Here is a 23,436-nt window from a genome sequence, read left to right on the forward strand (position 1 = left end):
GGGGACGCGCTCACCCCGGGCTCCAGGGCTGCCTCAGGTGTGCGGGCAGTGCCCGGACAGCTCGGAGACAAGGTGTGATGATATGCTCCGACGCCTCGGCCCAGCGAGGCCGGGAGCGGTGCAGCGTGAGCCCTGAGACTCCTCTCTCCTTTGCGCTGCTTTCTGCTGCCTCCGGGCTCCGCGATCGAGCCCTCGGTGCCCAGCGCAGCGGTGGGACAGGAGGCAGTCGGGCGGCCCCAGGAGGACAGCAGGACAGGAGTGATGGATGAAGGGCCGCGAGGACGGACAGACGGAAAGCCGGGAGGGGGGAACGGCAGCCCGACGGCGTGCGCTGCTCCCAGGGGAAGGGCTGGGGGCCGGTGGGTGTGACCCGCGCTCCCCTCCGCCGCCGCGGTCCGCCCCGCTCACACGGCGCCCGAGCCTCAGAGCGAGCAGCAGCAGCGCGTCCCCGCCGCCCACTTCGCCATGCCTAACTTCGCCGGCACCTGGAAGATGAGGAGCAGCGAGAATTTCGACGAGCTCCTCAAAGCGCTGGGTGAGCGAACCGAGGGAAGGGACCGGAGTGTCCGGTGCCTCCCGGGAGGGCTGCGGCGGCGGAGCGGGGGGAGGCTGCGAGCCCTGCCCGGGGGACGCGGCTCCGCGCCTCGCCTGCAAGCACCGGCTGCCCTGCCCGGGGCTCTGTCCGCAGCCGCTGCTCCTCCAGCAGTCCTGCCTTGGGGTCCCCCGCCCGTACCGGGCTGGTGCTGGGTGAGCTGGCGACCTCAAGCTCTGCTTCCTCCCCGTTTTGCCCAGGTGTCAACGCCATGCTCAGGAAGGTGGCGGTGGCGGCCGCCTCCAAACCCCACGTGGAGATCCGCCAGGACGGGGACCAGTTCTATATCAAAACTTCCACCACTGTCCGCACCACGGAGATCAACTTCAAAATCGGGGAGAGCTTCGAGGAGGAGACGGTGGATGGCCGAAAATGCAGGGTAAGGGGAGAGCTGTGTGTGCGGAGTGTGTTGTACGCACTGAGAGATACAGAACTACCACCCCGGCAGAGAGGCACAGTGAGAGCTGCTGTGCCTGCCCGGCTTCCCTACCGGGATCCTCTTGGGGTGCCAAGCACATCTGCTGTCCTCCACCTTCTTCCTCCTAGTAACACTCAGAGGGTGCCTTGGTGACTGCAGATTACCTCATGCAGCATTCTCTGGCATGCAGGATAGAGCAAAACTGAAATCTGAAGGTAACGGAGCATGGCAGATCTTAAGGGCATAGGGTATCTGCTTGCCAGCTCCCTGTCTGGTGTGGTTTTGTCCAGCTCTCTTTGCCTCCCGCTCTCTGTGAGACCTCAGCCACAGTGAAAGCTCTCCCTGGTCTCCCTTCTTGGTGTATACATGAGATTGGGAATGCTGGAGTGAGAGACGCCTCAAGAGTCGGGATTTAGTGCACAACCCTGACATAACTGTTGTCCTGAAATCAGTTGGACAACTTCACAAGCAGTTCACATTGGTTGTTTTGGGCTGAAATTATCTTACACTCCCTTGCAAGTGCACGTTTTCAGATTGCTGGCTGGATAAACTTTCAGCAGTGTAAGACAGACTTCCAGCCAGCCATAATTACACCATCTCCTCGTACAGAAGTGCATCAAGAGGGTACATTTGGGGTTTGATTCTTTGTGTGGGCCCCTGCTCCTCTACCCTTTGTAAATCAGTGGCAGTGGAGGGGATATAATACTGTGAAGTCAGCAGCATCTGATCTTGGCTTCTTGCTGATGTGGGTACGTGGGATCCAGGGTACTGGAGAACTGGGCTCTCATCAGTGCTGTCTTTCAGAAAGAGTTAACAAAAAGGAAGAGTATGTAATCCTGTACCCAAGTACTCACTGACGTTTGTAAGATTGCCTGAGAAAAGTGTGTGAGTAAAGAGTACCGAAACGTGGTCCCAAATGAAGAATATGGTTTCTGAGGTAGCTTTTGGTGGTGCAGCAGCCGAGCTATAATCTCTGCTGATTCTTAAGCCAGCTTCTGACACCACGTGAACCATTTAAAAAATCAGAGTGAACTTAATATCTTCCGTGCTACTGTTAATTTAGTTTTTTGACAAAGAGAGGTAGATTGTGGAAAATGGTGAATATTTAGAACATCCACTTCATCTCCAGGATGAGTTATCATATATTTAACAGTTTGTTCAGGAAATGTTGCTGGCTGTTAATTTATCTTGCTCAGCAAAAAGCAGTTTTTTCATGTATAATTCATATTCAATAAATGCGACCTGCTTTCTAGAGGAGGATTTATTGCTGCAGATGGAAAAATAATAATTATGGCTGTAAGGTCTGCAAGTTGGAAAAATCTGAAAGAAACGTGTTTTGTGAAGTAGCAGATTTTTTCCATGTGTTGTGAAATTATTTATAGTCCAGTCTCAGGAATTAGTTGTGCTGCTGTATATATATATATATATAGCCAAGATGTGGCCATGGAGCAGAAATTGACAAACAATAAAATAATACTTCAGAAAATAACTTGCAATATCTAGCAAAATTGCTTCCTGGCGATAGATTATGATACACTTTATGAGGTAGAGGGTTTTGTTCTGCCAACTAACTTGATCTATTGTTCATACGAACAAAGAGGAGTCCGATTCAGTTCCCTGAGAGGCATATCTTCTATAACTGCCACTTTAAGTGGCTTGTTGGCTTAAAAACGTATTGTTTTGGCATAAATATATAAAGTGAACAGCTAATTTTAGATCAAAGGAAAGGGTTTTTTAATTTTTTTTCCTCCTCAGAGCGTCTGGGAAGTGTTAACTTGATTTTGTGCATACATATGTGTGCACATATTTGTATATAATCACAGACTAATGAATGTCTCCCATGTGCTAGTTGTAAAGCAATTACTCACACATTCATTACAGGGCATCCTCCTGCACAGCTGTTCCATTGCCCCATAGAATAATAGTTCAGTGCTAGAATGAAAGGCAGCAGAAAGTCAGGGCTTGCCTATTTGTGAAAGCTAGACAAAATCCTCTATTTTCTTAACTTGTTTTTCAGTGGTTTCATAGTCATTATTCAGATGCTTTGAAAAATGCCTGAGGGTATTTTCAATCACCAGACCTAGAGCCTTAAAAAAGAAATATCACAAACACTGGAATTCTAACAAAGTTCCCGTAATGGAGCTGTAGCTGTGATTTATGCTGGGTTGTTAGTACAGAATGTGTTTAACATACAGTTAACTTGGCACAGAGCCACATAGCATGGAAGGTTATAAGTGGCAAATACTGCATTATTTATGACCATAAAATGATCTTGATGCTTTTACTCTGAGGGGACTTTGTAGTGATAAATAATGTCACATCAAACCGCGTGCGTACAAAGATATTTGGGAGCGTGGACACTGCATCATCACGTGTTTCTGAACAGGAGTTTTCAACGTGGAGCATTTTATGGAAACAACTTTTGAGTTTGGAAGCAGGTGATTTACACTGAAAAGACACAATTACTTTACTAGTATATACTTAAAAGAAATCACAGCTTAATTTTGATTTCATCGCTTTTCACTGATGTCTTTTTCCCTTTGCCTTTATCTGTGCCTTGCTCCTTTGGTGCAGCAGTTATTCTCACTACTGCTTGTTGTTGTCCCTCTGCTTCATGCTGCTGGAGAATATAATTAATGTTTTTCCTAATGGTTTTCTTGCCTGCAGAGTTTGGCCACTTGGGAGAATGAAAACAAGATCTATTGCAAACAAACTCTTATTGAAGGAGATGGTCCTAAAACATACTGGACTCGAGAATTAGCTAATGATGAGCTGATCTTGGTAAGAACCTCAAACCCAACCAATGCATGCACCATGTTAACAGCTTTTTGTTGCTATGTAACATGGCTTACTACTTTTCTTCAATCTATCTGGAAAAATTACCATTTTAATAATTCTCTGCAGTACAATTCACACATCAAATCTTTTTCTTTCTTTTTCTTTTTATTATTATTTTTTCATGAATCAAAAATGCATATATATGCAGGTTCTCACTTGCATTTTGTTGCTGTATCTTTCACCATATTTTTACTGGTAGAATAATCACAAGTGGGCCACTTCTGCTCTCTGCCCACAATAACACCAAAGAATTTGTTTGATTTACTGCAGATTTTCTCTGGTGAGGGAGAGATCAAAGTGTTTGACCTCATTTCTGGAGAACCTTCTTTTTATAAGCATGTGTTTAATGTGCTGCTTCTTATACACAGGCACATGCTGCATTGGAGACATGTGGCATGTTGTTAGTATGCTCTAATCTCATTCTGTTTATGATGAACACACAATTCCTTCCCTATCTCTGCCTCTGCCCCCAATTCCTTGATCATCTCTGAATCCATTTCAGAGCTGCCCTTGTGAGTGTGCTAGAAATCCACACATTTACACATCCGCTGTCAGCCAGCATCCCCCCACTCCTGTGTGACCTTCCATATGTCAGCAGGGTTACTTCAAGCATTCGCAGTAGCACCTCTGCAACTGCCTCTCCATTTATGCCATGAATCATGTGCAGTTTCTTTATTTATATTGTACTTCTGTTAGAGCTGAGTTTGCCCTGGCAAATATTTCCTTAGTAATCCATCCATATACATTAATTAAATGACGTCCAGAACTGAATCTAGACACAGGTTTTCTGAGTTACAAGTAACACAGTTCAGCTCAAGTTCAGAATCTTTTATTTTGCACATTCTTCCAATTCTGGATAAGTCAGTTGGTTGAGGTGTTGTGCCTCATGGTTTGGGCATGGAAGAGATGCTGCTGGAGCAACAAGAAAACATCAGACAGGGAGGTTTTGTTTCATACTGTCAGCCCAACTAAACTCCTGCGATTTAAAAAACAAACAGCCTCCCAAATGCTTCTCTAAAGCAGTTGGAGCTCTGTTTTTAATGCTGCATGTGAAACAAAAACAGAACCCAAACCTAGCCAAGTATAAATAAAAGGCTTTTAAAGTATTACTGTTATCCCAGACTATCTGGAACTGTTCATCCACCCCTTATGAGGAAGAGCATGCTGTTAATGAAATGGAACTGGTTTTCACTGAATGAATACTATAATTCTGAATCATTTACTTTGAATTAATAACTGAAATTCTTTTTATCATCCAAAAGTGCTTAGATTTCTGCTTCATCTATCTATCTATATATATAATTTAACCAATAAAATGAATTCTCAACTTCAATTTTTCCAGCTTACTAATACATTGTTGTAGTTTGTTGTTTAAGCAACAAACTAGTGAGGCAGCTGTCAAGGAACGTTCAAGCAAAAAAGCAGTTCAAAGCAAAGTGGGAAGAGCAATCATAATACATTTCTCTCCTGGAATCAGCAACGTGGACTTACCCAGCTCAGGTAGAAGAATGAGACTGGTCAGGAAACCAGAGCAATAAAATGATTAGAAAGCATCTAGACTTTTTTTTTTCCCCTAGTCAGCCTGTTGAACTTTCTTTTAATTCTTTTTCAGATTACAGTGTACATTAGAAAGAACTCCCTTATTCCTATTTTCGGTTATAGGACTGCAAACAACTTCTGAGAATTGATTTTACTGGTTAATTTCATTGCCACTAAAATGCATGCATTCTTCCTAATCTGTATATGTCTATGTTCCACTTTCTGCCATTGCATACTGTGTATATTGAGGAATCTAAATAATATTCCTATCATTTATTTTTACAAATACTTCTGTTAGCATCACTGATGAAGCCACCTCTTAGAAGAACCTTCCTTTTGTTAGGCTAAATCACTTGAGCCCTGCGATGTCAAACCAGGGTTTGTTTTAATTCTTCTTTCAGTCTTTCTATAAGCCCTTCCAATTTATCAGTTTCCTTTCTAACCTATGAATGCCCGAATCACACGTGCTCTCCTGCCATCAGTCGTGCTTGCACCTGATGCAGTAGCAGGTTCATCTCTCCATTCTCACTTGAAATTCTTCTGGTATACACTGAAGACTTTCTTAAACTAGTTTTGGAAACTCATGCTCAGATGATCGTGATCCTAGGTAATTTTCCTGGTTTCTGATTTCCTCAGACCAATCCCCTTCTCCTTCCCAGCAAGCTGTGGTTATGTTTTGGTAGGATTTTACTGTGGCCATTGTGGAGACATAGCATTTGTCTCCAAGTGGTTGAGATCATTCTCTGTTTTTCACTTTTTAATGTGATACGTTGTTCTATTCTTCTGTCTCTTTTCTGAAGCGTGATGGCCTATTTTGCTTCATTAAATATAAGGCCAATACTTGCTCCTCAAGACAGGAAATTTCAAGTCCATTACAATGTTTGATAGGATTTATTGGCCAGATCTTTTAAACACACGAGCCAGGATGTTCAGAATCCTCTGACACCCTGAAGCTCTCTAATGAGGTGTTTCCAAGAATGATTACAGTGAGTGTGAGGTCTCTGGTTCATTTGGAGAAGTTAAGATGGCCAAAATGAATCCCTGTGGGAGGCTTTCTGTTTGAAGAAAGACAGAAGAGGGTAAGGGAAGCTCAATTTTTCTTTCCTGTAGCCCCTAATTTTATAAGCCCAGAATATTCCATCCAGACCATTTTCATTTTGAAAGATAAACTACTGAAAAGGTTTGCCTGAGGTGCACTTCTTGACTATGACAGGGAGCAAAGTAGGAATAGGAACTCTTAGTGGGAAAACTTTGGGATCCCTTTTGAGCTCTTGCCTCTCAGCTGTGTTTGTATTCATAATTGCTCCAGGGTTTAACTTAGATTACTTTTTCTCATGCTTGGAAATCGTCCTTGTGTCTGAGTCTGCAGCTCCTCATGTGTGTCTTACTTCTTCCAAGCTAAGATCACAGTGGGATCTGTCTTTGTCTTTCTCCTTCTTTTTCCTTCCATCATCCCAGCTTTTTTTAGGGATCTTTAGGACCCAAAATTCACTCTCATGCAGTTTTACTCCCTATATCAATTCATATATTTAACAGTTCCCATCTTCGCACTTCCCAAACCTTCTTACTTAACCTAGGAAATATTTTCTCATCCTTCACGTGGAGACTCTGTGAAGCTGATACTTTTCACACCCTCTGCTTCTGCTTCTCCAGCCAAAAACATCTTTCAAGAAGTCATCAGCCTCCTCCCTAGCTATTAATGCATTTGCAGAAGAAATCAATGAAACTCATACACTGTGTGCAAGAAGTTGCAGTAAGGAATCAAAACTGTGTTGGACTTCAGAGGCGTTAATAGCGAATAGGTTTGAGGCTGTAGGTGAGGGGTGAGGAGTGAGTTTTGCTCTGCTAATAGTGGCTGCATAAGTCTTGGTGATTTGCTACATACTTTTTAATCTAATGTGCCACTTGGTTTAGGGGGTCCATTAGATTATGTCATTTTCTGAGAGGATGTGTTTTTCTTTCTGACACAATGTATTAAAATGCATTTATTATCATATATTTAAAAAAAAAATCAGTGTTGAATTGTTATGACTATCACAGATCTAAACTAGAAACCTTATTACTATATAACTTTCAGCCTTTTCAGGGTCCTGGCAGAAGAATTTTCTTGTGTTCTCCAAAGATATTCCCCTGAAGCAGTATGATGGTCTTTCATGCACATCGTGTCCTCTGGTACACAGATGCAGGGAACAAACTATTCAGTTAGCAGAAGTTTTCTTTCATTTCAGGTGCCAATTGAAGTTCACCTTTAGTCCTCCTTAGCTGCGTGCAGCATGGGGAATGACATGACCCTTATTAATAGTGTAAATAATATTTAGCTTGTAGTATGGCAGGTGTAGATCTAAAGTCCTGCTAAGAAGAGTCCTTTTAGCTGAGTGAGGGATTTAGGACCAAGATCTACTTTATAAAGCGGTTGCTACAAATGTGGAAGAACATAGCAACTGCTTTTATCAGTGATGTTAGTGATAATCTCATCTAATGCACTTGCCAGGATGGCAGCGCTGCGTTTTTAGAAGTACCAAATAAATGAGGATAAAAAAGGAGCGTGCAAGAAAAGGAGGATGATAGGGACCGATCCCCATCAGAGTCCAGATTTGCTCATCGTGTCTGTATCTTTAGACTTCATTGGACTTCAAGTCTATAATGCATAGATAACCTTGTTTACAACTCAACTCAGATGCAACGTGAATTAGCATTTGGGCAGTCAAAATTGGAATCTAATACAAAAGTATGTGTTTCATTTACTTGTCTGAAAAGTAAGATCTGGGATTTAGGCTATTCCAACGTCTTTTTCCATCCCTTAACTTTTCTTTTATAGTCCTTAATGTTTTTGCTCTTGCTGTGCGTTTTCATCAGGGACATTAATGAGCTATCAATCACTTGTGTAAGTCAGAACAAAAGGTCTGCTCTTACAAAGTGAAAGGATGCTGCTTCTGAATGCTAGCTGTTCAAATAAGAAACATTCATATTTTGACTTTGCCTCACTGCTTTCGTAGCTGCTCGTGCCTCTGTAGATTTTAATTTAATCTTTAGCACAAATGTTTTAAAGTGGATGGTTACTGAAGAGGATCTTCAGAAACAGCCTTAGAGCACATTTTACACAGTTCATGTATCACACAGGGGTTCTCAGAATCAATTATAGCAAGGGTCAAAGATCAGCACATTGGGGATGGGGGGGGGGGGCTCAAGCATGGTTTGTATTCTCCTTTTCTTCCCAGAAAAATCATGACATAGTTGATTAAAACTGGTGAACTGTAGAGTCTAGATGCGTGAGTGAACATTTTTAAATGATGTCGCTGGCTTCTAAAATTAAACATAGCAGGTGAGAAGTGTAGAATTGGAAATATATTGCTCGGCTGAATGCTGAGATTTGCGGTGTGTCTAAACCTTGTATCAAACAATGTTAAACTCCATAAGTGGTTTAAGCTGATTGGTAAATATTTGGAAGAATTATCTTAAACACAATCAGTTATCAAAAGGGGGGACGCCTCACTGAAGGTTTTTGCTGCTGACCTCGCTAAAAGCAGCTTTGATAAAAGTTCTGAGACCTGCGGTCATGCACACACATGTGTTGCATTTACCTAGTGCTTTACTTTAGTATTTACCCCGAGGAGATTTAGAAGGGGAACTTATAGATCTGCAGCCCTTGCTCACTAGTACAGTTTGATCTGGGGCACGTCCCAGACACGTAAGCAGAGAAAGAAGCCAAAGCCATTTATATTGTGAATGTGTCTGATCCTGTGGATGGCCTCACATAATATCAGCTGTAGCTTAAATGGTTGCTGGGAAGTGGCTTTAAAGACTGTGTTCTTATCTCTGCCGTTCATTTGCTGCTTTACTCTGAGGCAACTGTATAATACAGCAGTTCTCAAATACAGATACCTTGATAAGTGAGCAGATTTTGCATGGTCTTGCCCTGCAGAAAGTGAATTTGTATGTTGCGTAGCTTGTTAGTAGCGTCCAAGTGTGAAAGTGAGGGCTGAGTCTTCTGTGACTATGTCCCCAAGGCAGTCAATCTCCTTGAAACATTATAGGACTCAGGAGGAGAAAGGAAATATACAGTATGGGTTTCTTGTGAAGATTTATATGTTTATGCTGTATAACAGTAGTTTATCATCATGGATTAAGTATGATCAGTCTAGAGATTTATAGATACTTTAATCTCGTTCAGGCAGTATTGCTTCTGTGAGTGTATGTGTGGAAGTCTGTATGTGCAGAGCCTTTTCTGGGGATGGAAAGTGCTATTAATTTATGTAGCATCCTCTCCATTTGTAATACATTTGATGTATTCCCTTTGTCTTTGTAAGAGGTGGCTCTGTAGGTGATCAGTCATGAGCAGAGAATGGGAGTTTTGCACACACTGGCAGAAGTGATTTTTCTTATGTGAGAGTTCAGTGAGAGTTTTCCTGTTTGTACTGTGTACTCCATGTATCACAAAGGTTCCTCAGGAAATGTTTGTAAATAAGGCCTTTACAAGGCAACAATAAGATATACTGCCTGTAATTTTCATTTAATCTCTGATGATGTCAGCAGTCATGATATCTTGAGTGAACTGAAACAGATCCATCTGTTGGATTATCCCCTTGTGCAGCACATTCTTTGCAGTGCCCTTTTGGATTCTTTTAGCTTCAAGTTATGACAAGCTAAGTAAAGAAAACTCTTCTGACATTTACAGTCTTCTGTAAACTGAACATTTAAAGTCCTGTTTTAGACTTAGATAGAGGCTTTGTAGCATTTTGTAAGATGAGTGGGTTCTTTGCAATCTGATGAGAGTGTGGTGTTTGAAAGTCCTACATCTTCTCATTAGTTTTGAACTCAGCTTGGTGGTGTTGCACTCCTTTGAGTTGCTCTGGTGAAATTTCACCACCAATTAGCCAGGATTACTCTCTCTCCTTATTATGAAGTTCTACTCCTTTCAGTCTTGGAAGTCCATAAAGTCTGCTTGTTCTGACAGGAACTAGTGCTTCGTTCCGCTCTAGAATTGGACATATAAATGCTAAGCTGCTCTATCTTACTCCTGAGTACAAGGATGTAAGTGTGAAGGTTGCAGGAATAACAGCCTTTTGTTTTGGATCTTCCCCTGAGCTTGGGCCCAGCTGTTCTTTAGACGTTTCTGTGATTAACCACAAGAAAAGGAGTGCAGCAAGTTTGAATATGTTCCTCTTTGCATGGCTTAGCGACGTGGAGTTTTATCAACAGTGCTAGTAAGTTACAGTAAGATAGAGAAACTCCTTTTATGTAAGTTCACATTTAAACCATGTAGGTGACAATGACAATTACAGCCATTTCTTTGCATGGAAATAAGAGCAGTGAGGACCCAGACTTCACTATGCTCATCACTGCCTGATTGTACCGCAGGAAGGCAGTCGCTGTCACTGACCTTCTAGTCTACACAAAATCTCAAACTCTGCATGGTCTTGATTCTGACTTCCTCTCTCTGGCAAAGCTCCTACTAAAGTAACTTCACGTTTGTGTATAATTATGGAGATCCCGAAGGAAGCCAAAGTGAGGGTGTTTGCAGCTGCTGCTGTGGGTGGTAGGGGACTGCTGCGTCCTTTAATGCTCATCTTCAGACATTTTCATGTGTAAGTTAAAAATGTAAGTAAAGATTAATATGATAAGCTCTTCTTGTGCATAAAAGCAAAGACTATGTCTTTGCCATTTCTCACCATCCAAAATACTGGACGGCTTTTTCCTCAGTAAAGTGAAGAAAATACATGCCAGAGGCAGTTTTAAAGCCAAGTCCTTGAGAAGAAATATTGGCCAAAGCAAGCGTAGGAAGCATTAAAATAAATAAAGTCCAGCTGAATTTTCATAACACTCTGGGGTAGGTCTCAATTATATTTTTCAGTGAGACATTGGCAGTTATTACAGCCAAGCATCCCATCTCACAGCTTGTTAGCAGTGAGCTTGATACTGGCGATGTCAGTGTAGCTGAGCATTTGATGTGCTTGTAGCTTTTTTGCAGGCAGTGTTTCCTCATTCTCGGACACTTATTTCCTGTATGTTTAATTGCTTGCTTTGATTTTAGCCTAAGGACATAAAGTTACGTAATATGATTTAGAGTTTAGGTGGCTTTCTGAGGCAGCTGCCACAATCTCCGTCATGCTTCAATATCATCATAATCCATACTGCAATATTACTGCTGTACAATTGCCTTCTAAGGGCAGTACTACAGAATGATTTAGAGAAAAAACAAAAACAGGCTTTCAGATGCGTATCTAAAACTCCTTCTGTTAGTATAATATCATACAACACCAACTCTAGTAGCTGTAAAATCGGAGTATGCTGAAGTACTGAATCTGGCGTGAGAAATAGGATGATCATCGAATATCCCAAGCTGGAAGGGGCCCATAAGGGTCACCAAGTCCAACTCCTGTCTCCGCACAGGACCACCCAAAAATCAGTCTGAGAGCATTATCCAGACACTTCCTGAACCCCGCAAACACAGTGCCATCCCTGCTGCCCTGGGCAGCCTGTTCTGGTGCCTGGATGCCTTCTCAGTGAAGAACCTTTTTCTGATCTCCAACCTGACCCTCCCCTGTTGCAGCTCCATGCCATTCCCTTAGGTTTGCTGCTGGTCACCAAAAAGCGTAGATCAGCACCCGTTCCAATGATAATGAGACGCAGTCCGTATTAAGTCAACGACTCCCGGATGTTTAATGACAAAACACTGATAAGATCTCACCGTATTTGTCATGTGAAATGAGCTTGATCTCCGCTACATTTTTGTCCTCATTTTCTGCCCTCATTTCAGACCCCTCCTTAGCTAACTAATTCACCAGTTAAAGTCAGTGTATCCTGGAAAGAGGCTGTGATAGATGCTACCCACATTACAGCTTGGGAGAGAAGGGCTCAATATTCAAGCATGGTGTGTCAACGTCTTGCAGCAGCGTTATGTTCACAGGTTGTTCTTACACACTCACCAACGTTGCTCCACTGGCTTCATTTGGATTACTCTGATTTATACTGCAGATATCAAAGAATACCTTTTTATCGTGCCATCCAATCTGATTGCACCTCCAGCATTTCCAGTTCAAAGTGTTGCATTTGTTTCTAAATATAACAGCAGTACATTCCAAATTCTTTTTCTTTTCTCATGTTTATTTATAAACGCGTGCCAAGAAACTATAGAAGGAGGGAATTTCTGGGTCATTTATCATCCTGACAAAATTCATGGTGCCTAGGAAAAGAGGTCAACTACAGTGCATTTCTAGTCCAAAATGACTCCTTTCTTTGCTTTCATCTGTCAAAAGGTGTAAGAAATTTCTTCTGTAGATCTATCTGCTATAGTAAAAGTAACTTGAAAAATGATGTTAAGTGTTTACTGGTTCCATTTTTTCTGATTGATTTCTATTTCTTTTCCAGACCTTTGGTGCTGATGATATTGTGTGCACAAGAATTTATGTAAGAGAGTAAAAAACCATCCATTTACCTGTCACCTGGGATGAAGTGGAGAGCTGTTGAGAGCCCCAGTAGAATGAGTATTTGTGTGTGCTGTTACTAATGCAGTGTTGTATGTGACCGTGTGTTATATCTGAATCCGTATCCTGTCAAGTGTATTTTACTTCACCTTTCATTGCAGATGTTACTCCTTTCTCACTTTTATGCGGTCATTTTTTTGTGTCTGCTTTGTATTCTGTAGTTGCAATGGTTTTACCAACGATTAAACTTATTGGGCATAACTCACAGCTGTTTCGGGGTGTTTTTAACAGAAAACCCAGCAGTGCTTCGATTAGGATTGAAACACTTCATCGTCTCTTTGGAGGTCAGTGTGGAATTTCACTGGTGTTGGCCTCTCACAGAGCTGCAGGTTGCTTTCTCAAACCCAGAGATCTGCCTCTTTTCCTTCGTTCTGACCCATCACCGTGTGAGGGGCTTTGAGGAACAAGTCTCGTGTCCGCTGGGGCTGTGATTCAGAACGAGATGAGGCAAGGAGAGCTCTTTGCTCTCTTTCTAGTTGCATCTCTGAAGAACGATCAAAGAGAGCAACGGTTCTTCTTTTTGAACTGGCAGAGGTTCGCTTTCCCTATAGCAATTCTTGTTAACCAAGTACAAAGCACAGCTGTGTTTAGAGGACAAATAATACTGTGGTCATAACTGTTGCTTACTGTCATCACACCCAAACATATCAGACCTGATTAGAGAGACTTTACTCACATTGGTCATAAAAATATAAAGCTGGGGAAAGCTGCTTTTCTTCTTTTCTCCTGTGACAGAGAAGACATCACTGTGATGAACCAGGAACTTGCCTGTTCTTCGGTGTGTGGATATCTACAGATAGACTTTGGGAGCACTACATATTTCAGCAGTCTCCAAGCTTATCTGACCGATTTTAAGATTTGCAAAAATCATTTATCTGCTTCACGTCATTCAATCATAGCGGATTTTGAAGAAGTTTGGAGGTAGCAGAGTGTGTGTCCTGTTCACTGAACTGCTAGATCCAAATCTTCATCGCACTGGGACATTTATGGCCTCTTCATGACTCACATAGCCATGCAGATGAATCCCCTCATCAGGATTCTTCAGTTGCTCCAGAGAAAGTAGCTACCTGTTCTGTATATCGCATTGTGAGCTGTAGCAGCACAACAGGAGAGAAACAGGATGTTTGCTGTCTCCTCTGCTCTCTAACAGGTCACACCTTTTTCATCTAGGATTAGTATGCAGTATATGTATTGCAGCTGGAAAGGGGGATCTCTTCCTTCTGCACTTCAAACTTAAGCCAAACCCCATTTCTAAGATCTTGTCTCATTTGGTACCAACTAAAAGCATTGCATGACAGCTTGCACTGAAGCACAAAATGAAATTCGTTCACTTTGTTTTGGAGTCAGGTGCTGTGACCCATGATGGGAATGAAATCCTAAGGGGAATGGCAGTGATCTAACTTTTTCTATCTTTTAAGAGTCACAATATTATTTTTTTTCCCCAAAAAATTCCATTTCAGGAGTATGTGCACCTGCTTGTGCAAGCAGCTGTGCCAAAGGGACTCCATAGGAAGTGCCAGGCAGAACTAGCTCAAACCCTCTCAGTGATGTGAACAAAACTGTGTACGGCCACATCAAGGCTCAGGAGAAAAGAACTTTGTGTTGCAGAACGTGCTGGCTCATGCTGTATCCTTGCAGCAGCAGCAGGAGCCCACCAACAATGCTGGATGTTTTACTTCCAACTCCTGACTCTGGGGAGAGTCAGAAGGTGGTTGGTGGTGTGGGGACCAGTTCAAGCAGGGGAGGCAAGGAGCAGAGTCGAGGCTGGTAGGCAGTAGAGCTGTTTTGCCATTCCAGAAAATTCCTGCTCTTGGCAACTGCCTTTTCTGCCCTGGCATAAGGTCTGTGAGGATTTAGGAATGTGTTGGTATCAACCTTGTGATGTCTAGAGCAAGTGAGTGCATTAATGGAAGCAGTGGTATTCATGTTTCATTTCTAGGAAGAATCATGCAAAGCTATCATCCTGCTCCAGCAAATATCCTTAAGAAAACTTTCCCATCAACTGGAAAATACCAAGTTAGGTTTCCATCCAGTTGGCAACTGCTGTTCAAGTAGTAAAGTATGAGCTGTGAAACTGGGTTGTAGATGTTATGATTGAAAACAGACTCTTGAGATATGAGCTACTCAATGTTACTGAGAATTTTCTCCTTCCAGGATTTAAACTGTTCCCCCAAGCTTTGTTTACAGTCTGGCATGAGAGAAGTCCCTTTCTTTAGTATTTTCAGTGTGGAACCTTCATCACTTGATTACCTTAGATTAGAGTTACTGGCACGTGAGTAAATTCATGTGATGGGGACTAGAACTGGTCCAGGGTGTTACTTTTATGGCTCATTCTTGAAATACCGCAAAGGCCAAACTGCTTTTTGTGAGTCTTCCTGGATTTGAGAGCTCTTAAAATCTAGGCACAGAAGAATTGGAATGATTTTACTGGCCAAAGGCCTTGCAGTCATCTCCTGCCCTTCTTTTCTTTGCTGACATTGGGTCCACGGGGAACATGGAAGTTGAGTGATGCCAGGGTGATCAGTAGAGACAGTTTTATTCACTTTTTGCGTAAAAAAACCCACCATGAATGCACTTTTCCCCAGATGAGCTGATGGGAGCATAGTTATGTTGCTGTAGCCAGCATCTACACAACTTAGTGTCACAGTGTCTGAACATTAAACAGTTACTTGGCAGAGTAGGATCCTCAAATGTTCAGATGGCCATTCTGTGCGCCTGGGAGTGAGGGATTTTTATAGGCAGACACCAGGACAGTGGAGCACCTAAGGGTTACACAGAGGGTTTGTTGACTGCTCAATGGCTGGGAAGGGCTCCAGTGCATTTATGGATCTTGTTTTCTAGATCCAATACAAAGAGAGGTCTGAGATGAAGCAAACAGTGGGGCCAGGGTCTGAGCTTGGCTCACAGCTATGAGTATCAGCAAGCTAACTGTGCTCCTCCAGAGGTGCAGGAATTCTCTTTCCCTTGTGCTTCTGTGTTCTAGATAGCACTTCTCCACTCAGCCTGGAAGCACTCGGTGGTTATAAGCATTTTGTGATGACCACTCACTGCATGAGTGCTGTCTTGCAAGTCTCTCTGCAAGTATCTAGGCTTCTGAGGTCTGCTAGTGACCAGTGGCAATGGGCAAATGACCATTGGCCTTTGTTGCTATGAACTTTATGAGCACACAAGTGAATGCATTTGGAAACTCTTCCTTGATGGTTAAATAGGGTTGTATTTCTCCATACTAAGCCAGCAGGATGCAGATAACTGAGAAGGTGGTTAGACATGAAGGCCTTGTCTTGCAGTTGCCTCAGCAGTTCCACTAGTTTAAGGTTCATAGGTTCATAGGTACATTAGGTTGGAAAGGACCTACGAGATCATCTAGTCCAACCATAAGGTTACAGCACAAGTGAGTGCTCAGTTTCTTAAACATACGTGTCTACAATGATTTTAGATATCCTGAGTCTTCATGACCTCTGCACAAGGCTAGCATATAAAACACGCTGTGCATGAGATCTGTGCCTTTTTGGAGAGGCAGTGGCAGACCAGGGACAAAACCTGGGGGCATTACAACATAGGTGGCTGTGATTAGGCAGCTGACTTCCAGCCAACACGTCTGCAGGCTTGGGGCCATGCTGTGTGCTGCAGGACTGATGATAACTGCCTGCTTCAGTAAGACAAAGCAGGGGTTACACAGATACCTGCATCTACTTGTAGCATGTGTAGTATTTCATGAAAACAAAGCTTTCCTACACATGTGGAACACCACAAACACAGCAGCCATATTTTCTGCCCTAGGCAAGAAGAGTTCATTTTAGGATTCTCCTTTGATTTTCCATACTTTGTTCTTATGCCACTCTCATAAATTGCATTGTTTTTCTTTTCTACGGGAAAAAATAAATATCCTAACCAGTAAACAGATCAGGCAGTGAAGCCCGATTAAAAAAAAAGTCTGCTGTGGAAAACTCAATAAAAAGTTCTTAGCCAGAAATGTGACATTATTCTGAATGGTTCAGTTCACAGATATCTGTACCACCAACTACTATTGTATGGAAACAGAGCTGTCCCACTGCATGCTGCATGCCCTGGAGAGCTAGTGCTGCTGTAGTTCATTCTTAGTGCAAAGAGATCTATTTCTGCTGACAGGAAGCTCCAAATGCCATGGGGCTACAGAATCCAGAGTCCTGCTAAAATATGGGCTGTCTGAGTATCGCCCTGTCAGAAGTGGAACAACCTATAGTTTTCTCTTTGATATTACAGATGACTGGCTGAGGAATGTGGTGAAAAAATGCTGTTATTAATAATGAAGGAATAGGTGGAAACAGATGCCATACCCCTTATTGGTAGTTCCTTCATTTCAGCAATCCCCACATTACCTCCCGGAACGTGAAGCAGTTTAAATTAGAGGCAGAAAATACCTACCAGGATTCTTGAAGTTTCAGTTCACTCTTACTTGACTTCTGCTGCACTCTGATAAATCAAAAGTTTTGAGAGTTCTGAAACTGGGAATTTGTCCCGCAGCTCTCATGCTGTTTCCATTTGAGGGCCTCTAGTGACAGTCCACCAATATGATCTATGGCAGGCACTCCATTGTTTTGCCATGTACTCAAAGCAAAAAGAAATCTGGCAGCTACTTGGGTTTGCAGACTGGAGTACAATTTCCTGTCGGAGTTTGCTGTATGGTCACACACTGTGACAAAGGAAAGGAAGGTGGTGAGGCTTGAAATGGATTCTGTGGTAGAGAATACCAGAGTCTTGTACCAGATACTGCTATCTCCTTCCCAAACCAGCTGCTCCTCACTGGGAGAGGCAGGTCGGTCGCTCAGGCAGGGAGGAGGTGAGATTCTAGGTGGCTGACTGAACAGACATGTAACTCCTTATCATTCTTTGCAAGATTTCATCCTGGGTCTGATGGGTTCACTCCGTTTTCAAAGGGCTAAAGCTTTCATGTCTAAGTAGCTGCCTCTGCTGGAAGATAAAGAGACAACTGGAAATCAAGTGATCACCTGGAAATTCCAGGTAGGATTATTATCCCTAGCGCTGTTCAAGAAGCGTTTAGATGAGGTGCTGAGGGATTTAAGTGGTTTAGTGGGTAGGGATGGTGTTAGGAGGATGGTTGGACTAGATGATCTTGTAGGTCCTTTCCAACCTAATGTACCTATGAACCAATGAACCTATGATTAGCTGTAGAAGCTCAGGAAAAGAGTTTCTCTCCCCTTGTCTCCAGTGCCCTTTTCTGAGACCCCAGTGAGCCTGCGTATCCCTTCAGCAGGCTGGAAGACATACAACTGGTGTCTTGGAAACACTTCCATGTGCCTGTATCCCAGTCCTCACCTTTGTGTGTCCCATTTACCCAGGGAATGGCAGCACCATCAAAAAGACGAAAGGAACTTCCACTGAAATCACCTCTTCAAATGCACTGAGAATTTTTGGCATCCCAGGATGGGCTGAGGCAAACAGCATCACTCAAATCTACGGTAGTATTAATGGACAAGCACTTAAAGATTCTACTTAATGTGAGTAAAATAAAACATTTTATATCATTTTGTGTTTAGCTTCTGCTCTGCCTGTTGACATGAGCCTGCAACACACACCTACAACTGGAGAGCTTAGCTTAGCATCTCCAGAGAAAGATCAGTGATTTAAAGCAGTCTTGATGGAAAGCAGCGTTATCAGTGTTACTCAGAGACCTGAGCACTGATTTATTGTCCATGTCAGTGCTGAGATTCTGGTGCTATTAGGAGGTTGCTAATGGCTGAAGCAATTTCTTTCCATTTCTCTTGCTGCAGCTGGGAGATTTTTAAAATGTTCCATGTGTGGAAATTTATGTAAAATTGACACTGTGCAACTATGGTGTGCATAGTGAGACTGGAACAACTGAATAATGATATTAATTTGCAGATGATCCCACATAGGGTGTGCCAGGACATCAGCAGTGACTGCAGTGAGAAGTCTGTGTGTCTGAAACAAGCACCTAATAACTCTCGCAGCAGTTTTTAACAATGAGCTTATGCAGTCCGTGGCAGGGCTAGAGACTGAGAACATATTGCAGTTATTACAGAGGCTGAAGTCCAAGTTCCTTTTTAGACACGTCACCAGTAATGTGTTTTAATCAAAAGTATTTTAGTGAAGTAAATTGGAATCATCTGGATCTGGCTGGCATCATATTCTCTCGAGTGTGATTTATTTCCTCATTCCCTTAATGAACCGGTAGGAATACTTCATGATGAAAGTGAAGAATGTGAAAAAATCTGTAATGGGGTCTGTTAGTACAGTTTAAACAGAAATGTAATGGTCATTGCTTTGTTGCAGCAGGTCATGGAGCCACAGGGAAGCTGTGGGAATGGTCAGCACTGTGAAAAGGCCATTTGCAAGGGCTGAGGTCTCTTCTTTGCCCCTGCTGAAATTACAGCGAGGTGAATAAAGGCACGGATTTATTGCTGGCATTTCATCCTGCTGGAAAAATAGCTAGGAAGATGCTTTGGGATTTGGGGATGAACAGAGAAATACGTCTTCAAGAAAGGTAAAAAGGAGTCAGCGAGGGTGCAGTGTGTACCTGTACGTGTGTGTGAAGCAGCCATCAGCCAGAGGACCTCGTTCTCAAAATAAAGCCCTAAATCTGTTCCGAGGCCGGGAGAAGGAGAGAGGGAGTTTATTCTTTTTTCTTTCCACCATTTTTCGCCTTCTTGATTTTGTCTGAGAAACAGAATTTAAGGAGGAATTTGAATACCCTGTCATAATGAAAAGCCTGGGAAGAGCTTCTTTGTATGCTTTTTGAATTGCACACATTTGAACAAATTGCTGCACAGGTCCCTGACCTGTTTGACGTGTGCTCTTGTTTGGACAAACAGTGGCTCCCTCTACTTCTGACCCTGATGTCCTGTGGAAGAGCTGTGTTCCTTTCTACCAAGTTTGAATGCATAAGCTAAATGCACTTAGCATGTGCAGTGGCTTGTTAAATTAATCTCGTGTGTATTCAGAATTTGTTTATTTTATGAATACTTTGGAATAAGTAATCATCACTTTTCCTGAAGCCTATGATTTGGATGCTCCAATAATTAGGCTGCCCTTTGCCAGATTCTGTCATCTACTATCATGAAGCAAATAGACAGGAATATTGCTGGGTGAGGAGAATAAGGCTGTATCCTGAAGAAGAAGATAACCAGGTTAGAAATGTCAAAGCTGTGTCTCCATGAGCAGACAGGAGTTATATGTAAGGTTTTAGAGCTGATTGAGCCATGACACAGGTACAGAGCTCAGATAGCAGCCTTGCAGCTGAGGGGTGGGAGGCAGAAGTGGGCAGTGGCCCATGGAGAAAGCTGAGGGCAGCCACTCTTTGCTTTGGTTGGAGCAGAGGAATATGATGGCATCTCGAAAAGAGAACAGCTCACATAAACTGGTCATAGATAGATGAGATCAGCCTCAAAGAAACTATGAGAACGTACAGACATCCTGGTGATTGCTGTCTGGGAATGGCATGAATCTCCCTGATTTCACCCAGTCCTGGGATGTGTACACTCATTCTGAGATACCGAGATCTGGGCAGCAAATTCCTGCAAATCTGCACTGTTGTCTTGCAAGGGGGTTATCCCCACATACACCCATACACACACAAAGGTGCTTTTTAAAATACACTCTTTACTCTGGAGTTGTGCCTTATGTCCCCAGTGGAGCCCACAGAGTCTCTGCAGAAGATGGAAGGAACTGGATGGCTTTGGAGAGATATCCACAGAAATGACATGAGAGATGACATATGTGTCACACAGATGTGTGGCACAGGTTAGGAGTGCTATGCACACAGCCTGTGTAAATCAGCAGACCAAAACCACTTCTTTGGGCAAGGAAGCAGCTCTTGTTCCTCTTCTCTCCCTGCTTGGCAAGCATCAGGATGTGTCATTTCATGTCAGAAAATGACATGAAAGTGGAAGGTCAGGGACTGTGGCCATGAGTTACTGAAATGTTTGCATGGGACATACTTTTATCCTTATATTTTGGGATGTCTTACATAGCCCATAACTTCATAATGGCTCAGTCCTGCAATCAAGATGTCCAGGGCTGCTCACCTGAAAGCAATATAGTGACACGCTCAGAGGATGCTCAGCACGTGTTGGCCATGCACACATTTCTGCACTGGGAGATCTCTGTGCAAAGCTGTCACAGGAAAACCACTGGTGTGTGTATGAGGAATCTCTTCTAAGGTTTGCCTGTGAAGTGCCAACTGCATTTCTCACTATAAAAACAGCAGTACTGGACTTTATATATGTGACTTTTAGGGCAGCATTTGTCTGGTATCGATATAGTAAGCACTATCTTTGTATTGTTAGTGTTGCAAGAATTGCCAGAAGGCGTTCAGCCTGCACAGAGCCCACATCAGGGATGTTGTGGTCTCATAACATGTGGCAAAGTCCACAACTGTTTCTGGAGATCTGTGTAGTCTGAATGCATCATTCTGCTGCCTGGTCATCTGTGTGCACGATAACCCTTTTGAATACTGTTTGATAGAACTGTAGCTATGAAAATGAAATGGACTTTTATTTGGGCAACAAAGTGATTGATGAAAGGACACGTCCATTTCCCTGCCGGGAAGTTAGTGAATGCTTTAAGCCCCAGAGTTGGCAGTGGACTGAGAGTACACCTTTGCCATGGTTACTCACATATATTTTCAGAATGAACAGGAGGACCGAGCCCTCCTGTTGCCCTGGGCTGCACAATGCCAGGTGCTGTACAAAGGCAGTTTGAGGCTCCCTCAAGCTTCAGTGTATGTTGTTGCCCCAGGGAAGCACTCCTAGGTCACAAGAGGAGGAACCCATAGGGTTCAGATGACCGACGTGCAGGTTATCACCTCTCGTGTTTCAGTGGCAAGCTGGAGGCATGGGAGGAGGATTAGAACAGAAAATAAATTGTTCATACCATCCTGATTATGTGCCTTCACTCTTGGCTCTCCTCACAGCAAGGTCCTTCTCCAGAGCCACATCGTTTTCTCTTCACTGGGTTTTTGGCTCAATCTGGGCCTGGAGGAAGAGGCATGGAAACACTGCCCCATCTACGCCATATGCAGGATGGATCTCAGGGCATTTGGTGTGAATTGAAGTTGTGCTCAGCGTTCATCTGGTGTTACAGCTGAGCGCATCTGACTCGGTTTGGGCAGCCGTGAGAGCTGATTGAGCCCACTGGGCTTCATCTGGTGAGGGGACACGACTGAAAGGATGAAAACGGAGCTTTTTAATTGCCAAGCCACTTGAATCAATAGGGAGCTCTGCATGCTACTCGATGTGGTCTCCATGGACCCCATCTGAAAGATGAAGGCAGCTGTGACCTCGTTTCACCACCCTTGCCTCAATCAATAGCTACCAGCTTTTAAAGTCCCAAAAGGTGTGATTAAGCCTCTGCTGCGTGAAGTTATCATTTCTTACTGTGCAGCCCATTGTCCTGAATGAAAGGACCTAAAAGCCCTTATACTGTGAGGGTTAATGACCAGATGTCCCTGGAAGGAAGCCCATCAGCTCTGGCCCGCTGTGCCAGGAATTGCTGCAGCTGATTTCATTCCTTTTTGCATCCATGTCTTAGCTTCAATGGACACTCTGGTGAGCAAGTGTAAGTGTGCAGGCCTAAATCTAGAGATGTCCTGGGAAAGGGCTGAGTTGTGTTATAAATTACTGAGGTAAAGAGGATGCTCTTAGTGACACACAGGCAGCTTAAACCCTTCCATGCCTGGGAGTAGGACAGTGCACATTTCTAGTCCACATATTCAGCACTTTCCCTGGAGCAGTCCCTTTTATGAAATGAGAACTTGCCTGAATGCAGTAGTGCCAACGAGGCTTACATCCCCTTGTAAGAGCAAAGCTTTAGTAATGTGTGAATGATACCACAGTGATACCTGTGGGAAAACAGCATGGGCACATCTGTGGTTTGGAACAGCAGATGTATCATCACCTTTAACTGGAAGAGAACGGGCAGATCATTTGCAGAAGTTAACGGACAAAGCAAAAATTGCTTCATATGTGATGCATGTAAACTGTAATATTTAACAGTGCTAGTATTGATACATCATTCTCAAAGGGCCATTTCAGTGTTGCTGTTTTCATGTAGAAATCCACCGGTACATACATCAGCTTAACAGGGTTCTTTGAGCAGCTGGCCTTCCTGCTTGCATTTTTCTTCTCCCCCCCTCTCACTATTGATCCTAGTGCTCAAGAGGCAGTGAGGACATCTCACTCCAAAGCCAATACTGGTATCTTGCTGTCCACATGGTGTATTATTGACTGCATGTCACCCCACTCAGGCAGCACAATTGGATAGGGAATTTGGTTAGCACAGTCCAACTGGGGTGATTGCTGGGGTGTCATTAGCAGTCTTCTGGCATGTTCCGCAGTTGTTAATTAAAGCTTTTGTTTTCCTGCATCTATTTTGCATGTTAAAATTCTGGAGGCCTCTGTAAAATATGTATAAATCTCTGGTACCTTTAGCCAGCAGCAACTTAGCTTTCAGAGGAAGAAAAGCCCTGGAAGGCTTCACTCCCTAGGCTGAGCCTTTGCAAGTGAGTCTGTGTGTAAGAACAGGTCATTAAGGATTTGCTACTCTAG

General features: G+C 43.2%; 1 protein-coding gene across 1 annotated transcript; it reads left to right on the forward strand.

Annotated features, from left to right (window-relative positions):
• Positions 1 to 410: 410 nt before the first annotated feature.
• CRABP1 (cellular retinoic acid binding protein 1) lies at positions 411 to 13,076 on the forward strand. Its single transcript, XM_065734285.1, has 4 exons — positions 411 to 535; positions 793 to 971; positions 3,678 to 3,791; positions 12,756 to 13,076. Exons 1-4 carry the CDS (start codon positions 466 to 468, stop codon positions 12,804 to 12,806), a joined length of 414 nt encoding a protein of 137 aa, XP_065590357.1. The 5' UTR covers positions 411 to 465; the 3' UTR covers positions 12,807 to 13,076.
• The last annotated feature ends 10,360 nt before the right edge of the window (positions 13,077 to 23,436 follow it).

This window comes from Cyrtonyx montezumae, unplaced genomic scaffold (assembly GCF_038088225.1).
Source record: "Cyrtonyx montezumae isolate F1298 unplaced genomic scaffold, pur_monq_1.0 scaffold_17, whole genome shotgun sequence".
In the NCBI taxonomy this organism is placed as follows: Eukaryota; Metazoa; Chordata; class Aves; order Galliformes; family Odontophoridae; genus Cyrtonyx; species Cyrtonyx montezumae.